At 36.0% G+C, this 12,797-nt stretch overlaps 1 protein-coding gene across 1 annotated transcript; it reads left to right on the forward strand.

Moving 5' to 3' along the window:
* The first annotated feature begins 1,022 nt into the window (after positions 1 to 1,022).
* Positions 1,023 to 12,414, forward strand: LOC121417799 (monocarboxylate transporter 4-like). Its single transcript, XM_041611536.1, has 5 exons — positions 1,023 to 1,218; positions 9,860 to 10,006; positions 10,437 to 10,678; positions 10,847 to 11,498; positions 12,284 to 12,414. The coding sequence occupies exons 1-5, from the start codon at positions 1,023 to 1,025 to the stop codon at positions 12,412 to 12,414; spliced, it is 1,368 nt and encodes a 455-aa protein (XP_041467470.1).
* Positions 12,415 to 12,797: the final 383 nt, after the last annotated feature.

Below are 12,797 nucleotides of genomic sequence, written 5' to 3' on the forward strand. Positions count from 1 at the left end.
TCATAATAGGTTCGTTTCCAATCAGGCTCGAGGGTTTATCAAAAATTTCTGCTCGCGCTGATCGCGCTCGCAGTAATTCTTTGTTACGAACGAATCTTGTTCAGCCCCTGCTTCGCTTTTGATGTTTCGTTGTGGAATATGTAGTGAATGTTCAGTGAGATACATGTAACATGGTTTGAGTCGTGGTTTGAAATACCCATGCATGTTTGTTTACGTGTTTGCTTGTGCAGAGGTGTGTTTGATTCCATAATGTTAAGGTGCATAGAAACAAAAGAAACCGTTGAGAAACTCACTCAACACCACGGGGAAAAAACATTGACTCTCAATATTGTGTTATTTTGCAACTTTTCAATGTTGACCTTGCCCCACAGTTCAAGCCACTGCACCTCTATGTGAACCATAATCACATCACGTAAGGTATCATTTTAAAGAAAATAAATAATGTGTTAATCGGTATCAATCAAGCACTTAATTAATTTCTATTGAAACCGAGGAGTGATTAACAACATCAGCATCGGCAATATACGGAAGAAAAGGTAGTCCTGTAAGTCTTCCGGTCGCTTACGGATCAAATTCAGATTTCATACCTTTTTTTAGGAGTTTGTATACATTTATCTGTGTGTGTGTGTGGGGGGGTGGTGGGTCCTTGCATGTATGATTGTATATAAAAGAACAGCGAAAACTCAATTGTGTTCCCCCTCCAATCTTTGAAGAGAGATTTCAGCACATGTCAGCACCCCCATTGACAAAAAATGGTTCCCAGTGCACTAGATCACATGGATGATCTATTCAGTATATAAGCATATATTTTCATCATCGCTGAATAGGCTTCTTTCAAAACTAGCAATGTCATTTACAACGCTTTAATAGTTTCCTGGGGCCATGTTCTGAGGCGGGGACATTCGGTGTGGACTAAATACCTCATTTACAGTAGATATAGCCTTTCCGCTGCAATTCAAGAATAGTTTTATATTTCCATGAGCCAACGTGCTGCGCTTTAGCAGAGGTGAATATTATTTGAGATGGAGCATTATCGAGAGTCACAAGATAAACGGAAGTACCTGATCGTTTTGACTAAATTCGTCGTCCAGATGGTTGAGGTAGCCACAATGAAGTCGTTCGGGGTCCTGATCCCGACCATGTTGGTTGTGTTCTCAACTGATGCCTGGTCATTGGGACTCGCGTGCAGTATGCCTTCTGCCATGACGGCGTTTGGATGTAAGTTATTGAGAGGTTTTGGCAGAGGTGTTTTGACTCAGTGAGTATGTATCAGGACTTTGAAACACAAGGTCCAGGGTTCGAATCCCACAGCAGACCTCACGCGTTTTGGCAAGGCGTTTATCTACATTTGTCACTGCGGGTGCTCAAAAAGAATCTGAGTGCGGATATGTGTGTGTTTGCATGTGTGGGTGTGTGTTTGTGTATGTATGATGCTTCGATCTGAACCGATATCACATCTGAAATGAATCAAATAAAAGGGTGCTAGAATTTAAGGCCTGGTGACAACCGCCCGAGCGTCGTTGGAGCGGTCGTGGAGCGGTAGGGAAAGAGGGTCGAATTTCGCTTTCTAAATTTGGGGGGGGGGAATCGAAAACATAAAAAAAAAACAATCGAAACAGAAAATGGTGAACGGTAGCGATCGGTGATTATTTTTTTTCTCTCCGCTCCACGACCGCTCAAACAACGCTCGGGCGGTGTGACCATGCCTTTACGTCTGGACTGAACCTCAACATGATATTCGAAAGATGTGACCTAACTAGGCAGGGCCTGAAACTCAAACATCTTCATCAATTCTTAAAGGTAAATGCTAGTTTTGGTAACGATATCAAAATGAGTTCGTACAGAATCCAATGAAATGACAACCAAAGTGTCTGTTTGTATAAATTTGAGTTTGAGTTTGAGTTTATTTATTTACTTAACAACAATATCAATAACGATAACAATGTGTTAACATCACAGCACAAACGTAACTATTCTATTATACAGATGCAATTTGCTAACATTATAAAGGATAAAATGAGAATACAAACGATAAATCTGAATACATAAAATGTGACATGCATTTATAAACCTAAAACAAATGTTTTAACAATTTTAAGATCCTAGTCACAGTTTCCAATATTGACGATTGAACAAAAAGATACGTATATGGTTGAATGTTGTTGTCAAGAAGGAACCAGAAGGTAGCACAAGTGCTAGTCGAGACTGATTCCTTCAAATCTTTGATATTTTACATAAATGAAATACGTGTGAACAGTGAATAATGCTATAAATGTTGTTTGAAAAATCACTATGTTATATAAAACATATAATTAGAATTAGAGATTTATATAGAATACTCTTTATTCTATTGAAATATTTCCTATTCTCTTGTCAGAATTAAATTAGAGGGTTGGTTGTATTTAGGTAAGCAAATAATTCCTTTCTGAAAGTGTTCCTTGATCTCTTTTCCTTTATATAATTTGGTATACAATTCAAATTTTTTGATCCCATGAAAGTAATTGAAAACTGGCCCTGTGTGGTTCTGCATATTGGGAGATATAATTGATCAGCATCTTTACTCCTTGTAGCATGTTTATGGTCTATAATCTGACAGTACTCAATTTGATAAATAAAACGCATGTGCCAAAGGATTCTGGAAGAAAGTGTGTAATTGCTGAGAAATCAGCAAATAAGCACAGGATTCGGGTAGAGCGTGCGCTCATCTTTGTTGGGGATCTTCTGTGTGAACATTTTAGCGTATATTTCAAGATTTCACAATGTTCAGTTAATGTAACTGTACCAGATCTAGATCATCGATGATATACTGACAATTAAGCCTTGTTTTACAGACTTTCTCATGAAATCAGTGTTTCCTGCAACTACTGGAATTTCTCTTTAACTTGCTCGGGTGAATTACCATGCTCTTATTCAGCGCGCACTGAAACACTCATGGTGATATTATTTAAACTTAAGATCACATTTAACAAGCCTTGTTTTTCAGTGGATCTGTCCATTTCCTCAAATTTTAAAAAGATAAATAAAAATAACATTGCAGATGTTAAATCGAGATGGTTATACATTTTTTTTGCCCTAATTGTCATAATTTTGTGGTTAATATTAATGGCATTACTTTCCGAAAGCATTTATTCATCAAGAAATTACTTTTACGGTCATAGTGTTTACATATTCCCTTGTATTGATTTGTATGGTTATTGTTTCATCACGTTTTGTGTAATATATTGATTCGAAATGAAATAAAGGAATTTGAAACCTTAAACTTGAACAAGTTGTAAAAAAAACGGACATTGGTAAAAATCAAAGGACAGATGGTACAGAAAGATATATGATAGATGTTAAATGTTTTCTAGGATTCCTAAATAGCAGAGCTTGTGAGTACGGCCCGACATTAAATGAGATTTAAACAATGAAGGAACATACATAAAATGCAAAAATATACATGCAGATGTGTACCCCCCCAAAAGAAATATGCAACAGAAACCTACGCACGCAAGCAAACATGTCTAGGCTGGTCAACTACGTGATATTAATACTTAGCTTGGAAGAATAACACTGTACAGATTTAACTTAGATTATCAAGGAGGTATATTTCACATTGCATTTCAATCAAATTAAGAGTTGTACAGTTGCTAATCCTGACCTATCGTTGGAAAACGCGAATGCTTATTAACGACGGTAGTTGATTTTGTAAGAGACTTTTTGCCCGTCGTCATGGTCGTAAAACTTTGTTCTGCAATGCATATTTTTTTCGTTTCGCAACTGGTCCTACAATGCAATTTTTTCCGATCCGCAACTGAAACGGAAACATTCAATTTGTTGGTCGTGTGCAAAAATCTCGTTGCTACCATGGTAACAGCGATATATCCGATTTAGGACGACTTTCCAGAGCCACATTGGGTTCCTCCCAGAACCCGAAAGGCCGCCCGGGGGCACTTCAATTGAAGATTGGATAGCCATGGTACAGGTACACTGTTAAAAATACCCTGATTTTACAGAAAAAAAGAAAGACTATTTTGCAAAGAGCAATCACAGAATCATTCTGTAAATTCATAAAACAGGAATTTTTCTGCAATTTAACAGATAAGGTCTGTTTAAAAAGGGGAAAAGGGTGTTTTATTAAAGGAAATATGTAAGGTTCCATACACCCAATACCAATTTCCTGTAAGATTACGCTATTTGGTAAGATTACAGGTGTTCTCGAGACTCTGCTGCAGGAACTTCTTTTATTTTAAGGACAAATTTTCTAACAGTGTACAGTCCCGCCGCGAGCTCAGGCAGGCATAATTTGTTCTGAAGACTAGCCGTACATGACCATGATGACGAAAGCGGGATTTCAAAAATTTGTAATGGCATGCTGGTATCGCATGAAAGAATTTTGCACACGAAAATCAGATATATAGGGCGTGTAACACGAAGCTTAGCCATGATTGTAGAACAGTTTTCTACGTTTGATTCTTTTCACTATAATGTACAATCGGTCTTAAAATCAAGTGTATGATTTATTGTTAACTTTTGTGTTATGGGACCCTTACGTTATTGTCCCTGAAGTTTGCGAAAGGTGGCAAATACCAGCAGGAAACCGGCATAGACCTATCCACGGAGGATTATTCTATTGTTACTGGGAGTGCTGAGCATTGTCATAGCACCCCCAGTGACAAAAGTTAATCTTTCGTGGATAGGTGGATAGGTCCATGGAAATTTCTATTAAAAAGTTCAGAAAAAACATGAGTTTTTTCATAAGGTCAGTGAAGGATTTGTTGACATGTATATTACTCATGTTAATTATGTATCTGGCAGTTAAGAGGAAAACTTTAACGTGGAAAATTTTTGAGTGAAACCGAAGATTAAACATGAAAATCAAACTATCAATGCAATCATTAATCACGTGAAACATTTTTAAGTAAATTAATCAAGGTTTACCAGGATGTCTGAAAGTCGAGTTATTGATAAGCCTATAAATTTTGTTTTTGTAAAATTTTAAGTTTGCCATTGTAAGTCTTCAAAATATTGTCCCACGCAACATTAAGGTAAATCGGGCAGGAAAGCACAATGTTGGTTTACAAAGTTGTCAAAATAGCCTCAGGTAAAACCTACATAAAATACCTACACCTCGATAAACTTTTTTAGACACTTACCCTCAATACGGTATCCAAGTCAAATGCTCATCGATAATTATTCTTTGGTATTCAACATGCTCACTACGAGCAACATTCTGGCCCCCAACATCAAGAATATCCCCCCCCCCCCGTCTTTTTAAAATAATCTTGCCTCTTGATAAAAAATATATGTACATATAATTATGTTTTTGTTACATTTAACAAAAAATTGTTACAACAGAACCATACTAGTGACTTTTTTATTTCTTCATTCGTGGCGGACATTAGAGTCTTGATATTTTGTATGAGACGGGAACAGACTAGTGTCATCAGCAAACTAAACAGGTTTGATGAATTTATGTTGCCATTGATATAGATTAAAAAAGAACGACAAACGGGCATAGGGGCCGGGGTTCAAACATCGGATTTTGGGTGCGATTGCACAAAAAGATCATTTTTTGGTGCTCTGTACACACAAACAACTATGTTTTTTCTCTGCTACCAGATAATTCAACCAAATCTTTACCAGGAACGCATAGGGCCTATTGTATTTTCATTCATTTGAATGCAGGATATAAGAACACATTCATTGAAATGCCTTGTTCACGGGTATACGTCCCATGGCCGGGGGTCGAACATCAGATTTATTGTGCGAATGCACAAAACGATTTGTTATCATTTTCTTGGTGCTCTGTACACACAAACAACTATGTTTTTTTCTATGCTACCAGATAATTCAACAAAAATTCACCAAGAATGTATATAGTATTTTCGTTTATTTCAATGCAGGATAAAAGAGCACTGTCATGGGAATTCCTTGCTCACGGGTATAGGGGCCACGGCCGGGGATCAAAATCGGATTTGGGGTACGATTGCTAAAAAAAATCATGATCATTTTTTGGTGCTGTGTACACACAAACAACTAGGTTTTTTTCTATGCTACCAGATAATTGAACAAAAATGGATTCATAACATTGCCGTGCATCAGATATTTCTAACAATTCTGCTGCCTAGTCCAGCCCTCTCTTACAAGGCCACTCCACCTCATTACAAATTCAAATTTATTTATTTCACTTCCATAAAACAGAAACGAATTGTATACCATATATAAACATAAATATTTGTATAAAACAACAACGAATTGTATACCATATATAAACATAAATATTTGTATCCATTGCAAAGAAAAAAGAATAAAAATAATACATATGTTGTGAAAAAAAACACTTCGACAATTTGGGCAACACATTGGAGGTTTTAAGTAAGTATACTAGTTTTCAATAGAAATTAAATTATGATGGAAATGGAGGGACCCACTAAAAAGCAATGCTTGTACAATGTGGGCCCATCAAAAATACATAACACAACAAATAAAGTATAAATACAGATATATGTAATCAAATGCACAAAAAAATTAATGAGAGAGAAATAATACTTACAAAATAAATACGAAGTTTTAAAAGTATAGTTGGTATAGGACAAAACGACCCATTCCAAAATATATCCACCCTTCCTCACCCCCCCCCCCCCCGAAAAGAGAAAATAGAGGAGAGGATAGAAACAATAATGTATCAGGTTCACTACCGAGCACATCTGCGAAGGACTTGTGTCAGATTTTTTTCAATAAAAAAGGATAATGATTAATTTATGTTTTAATTATAGCCTTTATATTAATAATGGTGACTTGACAGAGATGATTAATTAGTTTAATTTGAGAGTACATTATAAGATTTTAATAGAGGTAATTTGAATTTAGTCTTAAAAGAGTTCAAAGATTTTGCAGTTGTTATAAGCAAAGTCAGCAAAGTTCTTAAAAGTGGTAAATGGAATTCACACAATCGCCTTGTTGAATAGTTATGAATGGACTGATTTTTTGGAATCATTGAATTGAATACTTTTGGGGATTGTTGTTTTTGTTATATTTATACATAAACTGACCGAGATTAAAGAAATTACAAAAAATAATTTTCAATAATTTATGTTTAAAAAAATAATGAGTCAGTATGAGACAAGTTTGTTGTGTGACATATGATACAAAGAGACTTCTTTTGTAAGAGGAGTAATTTGTCTAAGAGTGTTTGTTGTGTATTACCCCCACGCTAAGATTCCATAATTTAAATAAGGCAATATCAGGGATGAATATAATGTAAGCAGGGAAGATATTGGTGAACAATATCTAAGCTTATTAATTGTACCAATGCTGCGTGAAATAGTTTTACGTATGTTATCTGTGTGGAATTTCCATGAGAGCTTATTATCAACTGTTATTCCAAGAAACTTAAGTTTATTAATAGAGTTCATAAACAACATACATTTTTTTGACGATTTATTGACAATTTATTTGCCCTTATCCATTGGGTGGCATTTTCTAGTTCAGAGTTGATTATTTTAGCAAGGTAAAGAGGATTTGTATGTGAAAAAATAAGTAAGAGTCGTCCGCAAAGAGAATAAAAGAAAGAACATCTGATGATCTACAAAAATCATTAATATAAATTATAAACAGAATCGGGCGTAAAAGACTACCCTGTTGAACTCCAAAATTATTTCTTTTTTCAATTGAGAATTGCACCCGTATAAAAAAACATATTAATTGTCATATCGAAAAACATTTCGTTTTCATTTCATTCCATTTACTGTGTCTGCTAAAACGGATAATTTCACACACTTGTCATTTCTTGCTACACAAATGTAAATTCAGAAAGTAAAAATAATTACACTAAGATCAGAGAATATTCGATATTACATGGACATTACAGTCACTGGCTTTGTAGGTATAATGATAAGATATTTATCTATGTATTTATTTATCTATTTACCAGTGGAATAACTGTGTGAAACATACTATGAATCACTTTCTTAATTTGATGGAGTGACCTAGAGGAATGAATTATTATCAGAAGTAGATTTTAACCGTGTTTCAGAAATGCAAATTACCGAGACATTATGGTTGAGACACTAAGGTTAATAAATCAACTAACCGATCATGATTTTTTTTTTTACAAACTCTTGGCATTGACATGTAGAACTTTAAAACATTTTAGGTGCAATCGTCTACGAAACATTTACATCATCATGCAAACATTGTCCGTTTACCCAACAGAGAGGACTGTGGATAACACGGAGACTTACATAAATGATATCATAATTGAAAGCAAAGCCAGTCTTATACAAGCAAAAGTACACATCGCAAGCACACCAAACTCACAAATACCTTCATACACATAAGCAAATAAAACAGCAATATAATGACATTAACTATGCTAAACATGGTATATGCCTATGGTATAACAGCCTGTCAGAACAAAGAACAGTAAACATTGCAGATAGATTTTTAAAAAATACAAAAAGCACTGAAAAACTAGTGACCTGTAACAGTGGTTACAAAGATTGAGAAATATAAAAGTTAATAAAAGAGCAACACTCGCTTCATTTTGGCAAATCGTACTTGATATATGTTTGCCACCCGATCATTGGGTGTAGCATGGACTCATCACAATATCTCCATGGGTGTAGTAAATGGGTCAAATAGGATAGCAAAATTTTCATGAATGCTCGAGCGCCATATAAGAGTAACTGTGCCAATAAAAGACATGTAACAACAGTACGCTTGTTAACATCGTATCATACAGCTCTATGTGAATTTCTCAAAATACCATTGTTATCGTCATTAAAAAAAATAAAAGAAACAGATATTTCCAATTCAAAGTATCAAAATTTTAACTCTGCATGGCATTGTTCGAATCTTTCATTTATTTAACATACTTGAAGTTTCATTTACCTTTTCTCGTCATTTGACATAGCGTGTACCATGTCCGTAAAATAACAAAAAAGGTTTTAATCATTTCAAAATATCAACTCTGGTTTTCTCTGAAACTTAAACAATCTTCTGGTTTAAGTTTTAAATCTAGCAACCACCCTCCGTAAAGTTTTTTGCTTTAAATTCTTATTCGAAATATCCACTTAAGCACTTTATTACAGAAATCTACTGTCGAAGAAAACATCCCGAATTTTTAGCCATTTCATTCTTAAGAAGGTATTACATATAACCAAGACAAAAATAGAGATATACTTGTTGTGCTTGTCCCGGTCACTTTTAATTTTAATCTAAGCTTGGTAAATTTATCCAATTAAACACTTTTCTAGTTTATATATAACTATAGTAATAATAATAATAATCATAATAACAATAGTAATAATAAAGATAATATATAGCATTTATAATAGGCTCATATTCCCCTTGTTAGGTGCTGAAGGCGCTCCTATATTACCAGGCTAAGCTAGGTGTTCATCGCGCACACAGCTTTTTAAGGAATTACTTCCTACCGGTACCCATTTACCTCACCTGGGTTGAGTGGAGCATATTGTGAATCAGGTTCTTGCTGAAAGAAATAACGCCATGGCTGGGATTCGAACCCACGACCCTCTGTTTCAAAGTCTGAAGACTTATCCACTGGGCCACAACGCCCTCAGAATAGATTGTTTCTAGATAGATGGCGCAATGCAAATGCCTATTATTATTAGTTGTAGCAGTAGTATTGCTATTATTATCATTATTGCTATTATTATTGTTGTTGAAGTTATTATTATCATTATTGTTATAAATATCTAAAAAAAAAAAAAGCGTTCATATCGCTGTATAAAAGCCTTTACCTTATACATTGCCTGGTGCCAAGTGTGCGTCTTTGCGCGCATGTAAAAATTGTGGTGTTAAGGACGATTTTGCATCTACACAAAACTTTGATTTCCCATTTCACGTATTGCAGCTCTCCCGATGGCGTATGTACTCAAGAGTGCTTTTGTCTCACCTCGAGCGATGGCTGTTATGGGAGCTACAACATCATCTTTAGGACTTATTATTTCTGGTTACCTGACTTCTGTATTTGCTCTGGGATTCTGCCTTTCAATAACAGGTAAATACGGAAACAGATATTTAAGAAGACCTTTTATATTCAAACTTTTTTCCGATTGATGCTAGGGACCAATCCAGAATTTGATTGAAAGTATTTTAAAAATCCAACTCAATCTCATTTTGGATTGGTTCCCATCACGTTCATGACAATTTACTCTCTGTCAATCTACAAGTTTCAGGTATTTCGCTCACCGAAATTTTCCCTTTTTCGGTATTTTTCAAATGTCAGTTAAAGCATTTTCTAATAAAATCGAAATTTTTATACTAAAGACGAATAGAGAGAATAAGACCATTATCCCAAAGCTTGTATTCCATTTAAGCGTTTTGTTTACATTGTTTACAATGCTAATTTAAGATGCCCATGACCTTTACCTTCTTAAATTGATATATTATATCTCCTCTTATTTTTTTTCTACCCATCTCAATCTTAGGATTAGGACTCTCAATGGTATACATAACAGTCAAAGTCTTACTCAACGACCACTTCCCGGACAATTACGTTCTTGTGAATGCGATAGGCCATCTCGGAAGCACGGTAGGTGCCCTGGTCGTACCATTCATCGTCGAGAGGGCGCTTCACGCTTATGGCTTCAGTGGTGCCATGCTTATTCTTGGAGGTATCAGCATGCATGCCATTCCTGCCAGTATTTATCTCAAGCAGACTAGAAGAGCAGTGCGGACGGTTACAGAGACATCTACAAGCACTGCGAAGAAGAGCAGTGTCTATTTCGGACAGTCCGCAGGAGCAATTGGAGAGGGTTCTCAGACATCCACAAAGAGCGCGAAAAGAACCACTGTTTCTCCTAGACAGTCCACAAGAGCCACTGAACATGGCCGACAGACATCTGTAAAGATGGCAGAGACAACCGACTCTTGCCAAAAACCTTTAGTCGGTGGTGATGACAGCGATCGTGAGAGCATTGAGGTGATTTCAACCGACGATGAACAATCACGCAGCATTCTACCACAAACAGACGATCCGCAAAATCAACGAAATCAGAGTCGGGTGGTTCAATTTTGGCATTCGCTTCAAGGATGCATTATCGTCCAAGAACCGCTCTTATTACTGTCATTACCGTGCCTTCTACTCTCAGCAGTTGTTGTAAATTCCTGGATTCTATTCCTTGTTCCACGGGCAGTATGGCATGGAATACCTGTCTCAAAAGCCGTCTTCCTATCATCTCTAGCAGGCGCTGGAGGGTCTATTGGGCGAATAATGTCCATCATAGTTCTCTTCCTCAAAATTGACTACATCATAGTCCTTATGATCATCGCCTCGATTTCAACAATTGTTTTCTTACTCGATCCACTGTTGACGTCATTCTCTGTCATGTGCGTCGCTGCCTTCCTTCAGGGAGTATGTATCTTCAGCTTCGTGATTTCTTACGCTGCACTCCTCAAGGGTTCCGTCTCCAATCAGAACTTTACGGTTGGCTCTGGAATCTTTGGTTTTGTTGCAGGCCTTGGTGGCAACATCGGGAGTCTAATGTCAGGTGAGGCATGTGTGGTGCAAGAATAAATCAGAGAAACAACTATTCCGGTAACATCAACTTGTTTCTAAATGTGTTCTTAATGCTTTTCTAAATTTGGTGTATATCTAAGTGGGGTGAGCTCGAAGGCTGACCACCAACCCAAATTGAAAAATGATCAAAATATAACCATGATGATACTAATAGTATCTTAGTATACACACGGTTCAAACTGCTCTTAATGCTACTAAATGTGAATATTATTTGTATTGCCATAAACTGATAATTCAAATGTGCTATTGATTTATACTTGATAAATATTAAAATATTACATGTTTTTTATGCTGTTCCATCTGCACCAGAAATGGGTATTAATACTGATCATGTACTTATCCTATGCATATGTATTGCATGAATCAAAACTGTTGACAAATGGAAAGATGTAGGGTCGTATTGTCCAGTGAATAGAGCATTGGACTCAAAATTGCAAGTTTGTGAGTTCGGAATATCTGTCGTCTAAAAGGTCAGCCGCTATGACCTATTAACCTAGACGTAAAATGTTTCCTAGGTAATTGGTTATACCATCTTGACGTTTACCAGCCAATGCTGTCCTGCCGAGTTCCTACGGGAGCTACCGTAGACTGAAATTTTGAATGAAGAAATGAATAATAAAACGAATAAAAAAGTTAATGAAAAAAATGTGAATAAATATTCAAATGATAGAAAAATCACTATGTAACTATATCAAACTTACCTATTAATTTGCGAAATGTATGGATGTGTTTCTTTCTTTTGTGACCCTTATGCAGGTGCTATCAAAGACAAGACGGGATCCTACACGTCAGTCTTTCTCACTCTTGGAGTTATTAACTGTCTAGTAGTGTTTCTTACCGTCGCCTTCCTTGTCGCTCGACATAGGTGGAATCGCCTAAATTCCTAGAGAAGTGGAGACAAAATGCCAGGGGGGAGTTGGCGACCTTAAATGTGAATGGTTAACATTGGTTTGACTTTTAAAAAATCTCAGCTAGAAGGTCACACTTGTCACCTGTGTCTGAGATATGTTACAAAAATGATGCCCAGACAAAATTGCGTTCGAAAATCATTATTTAGTGCTTCAAAATTGAAATATAAAGTGACCGGAAACACCATCTTAATTTCATCCCATACACTTATGTGTACTATGTAGGCGTCTATAAGACGCCTATTTACATAATCGGGGTTTGCCTTGTAGTTTTAGCTTTTCATTCTCAATAATGGTTATTTTCAGGGTTTGTTAGTTCTCATACATGCACTTGTACACATGTTTCATCTTGGTTTGAGAAT

Source organism: Lytechinus variegatus, chromosome 6 (genome assembly GCF_018143015.1).
Source record: "Lytechinus variegatus isolate NC3 chromosome 6, Lvar_3.0, whole genome shotgun sequence".
NCBI lineage: Eukaryota > Metazoa > Echinodermata > Echinoidea > Temnopleuroida > Toxopneustidae > Lytechinus > Lytechinus variegatus.

Coding starts and splice junctions, on each gene's coding strand:
- LOC121417799 (XM_041611536.1), top strand. CDS start 1,023: ATGGAGCATTATCGAGAGTCACAAGATAAACGGAAGTACCTGATCGTT. Junction 1,219..9,859: donor TGCCATGACGGCGTTTGGAT/GTAAGTTATTGA, acceptor CACGTATTGCAG/CTCTCCCGATGGCGTATGTA. Junction 10,007..10,436: donor ATTCTGCCTTTCAATAACAG/GTAAATACGGAA, acceptor TCTCAATCTTAG/GATTAGGACTCTCAATGGTA.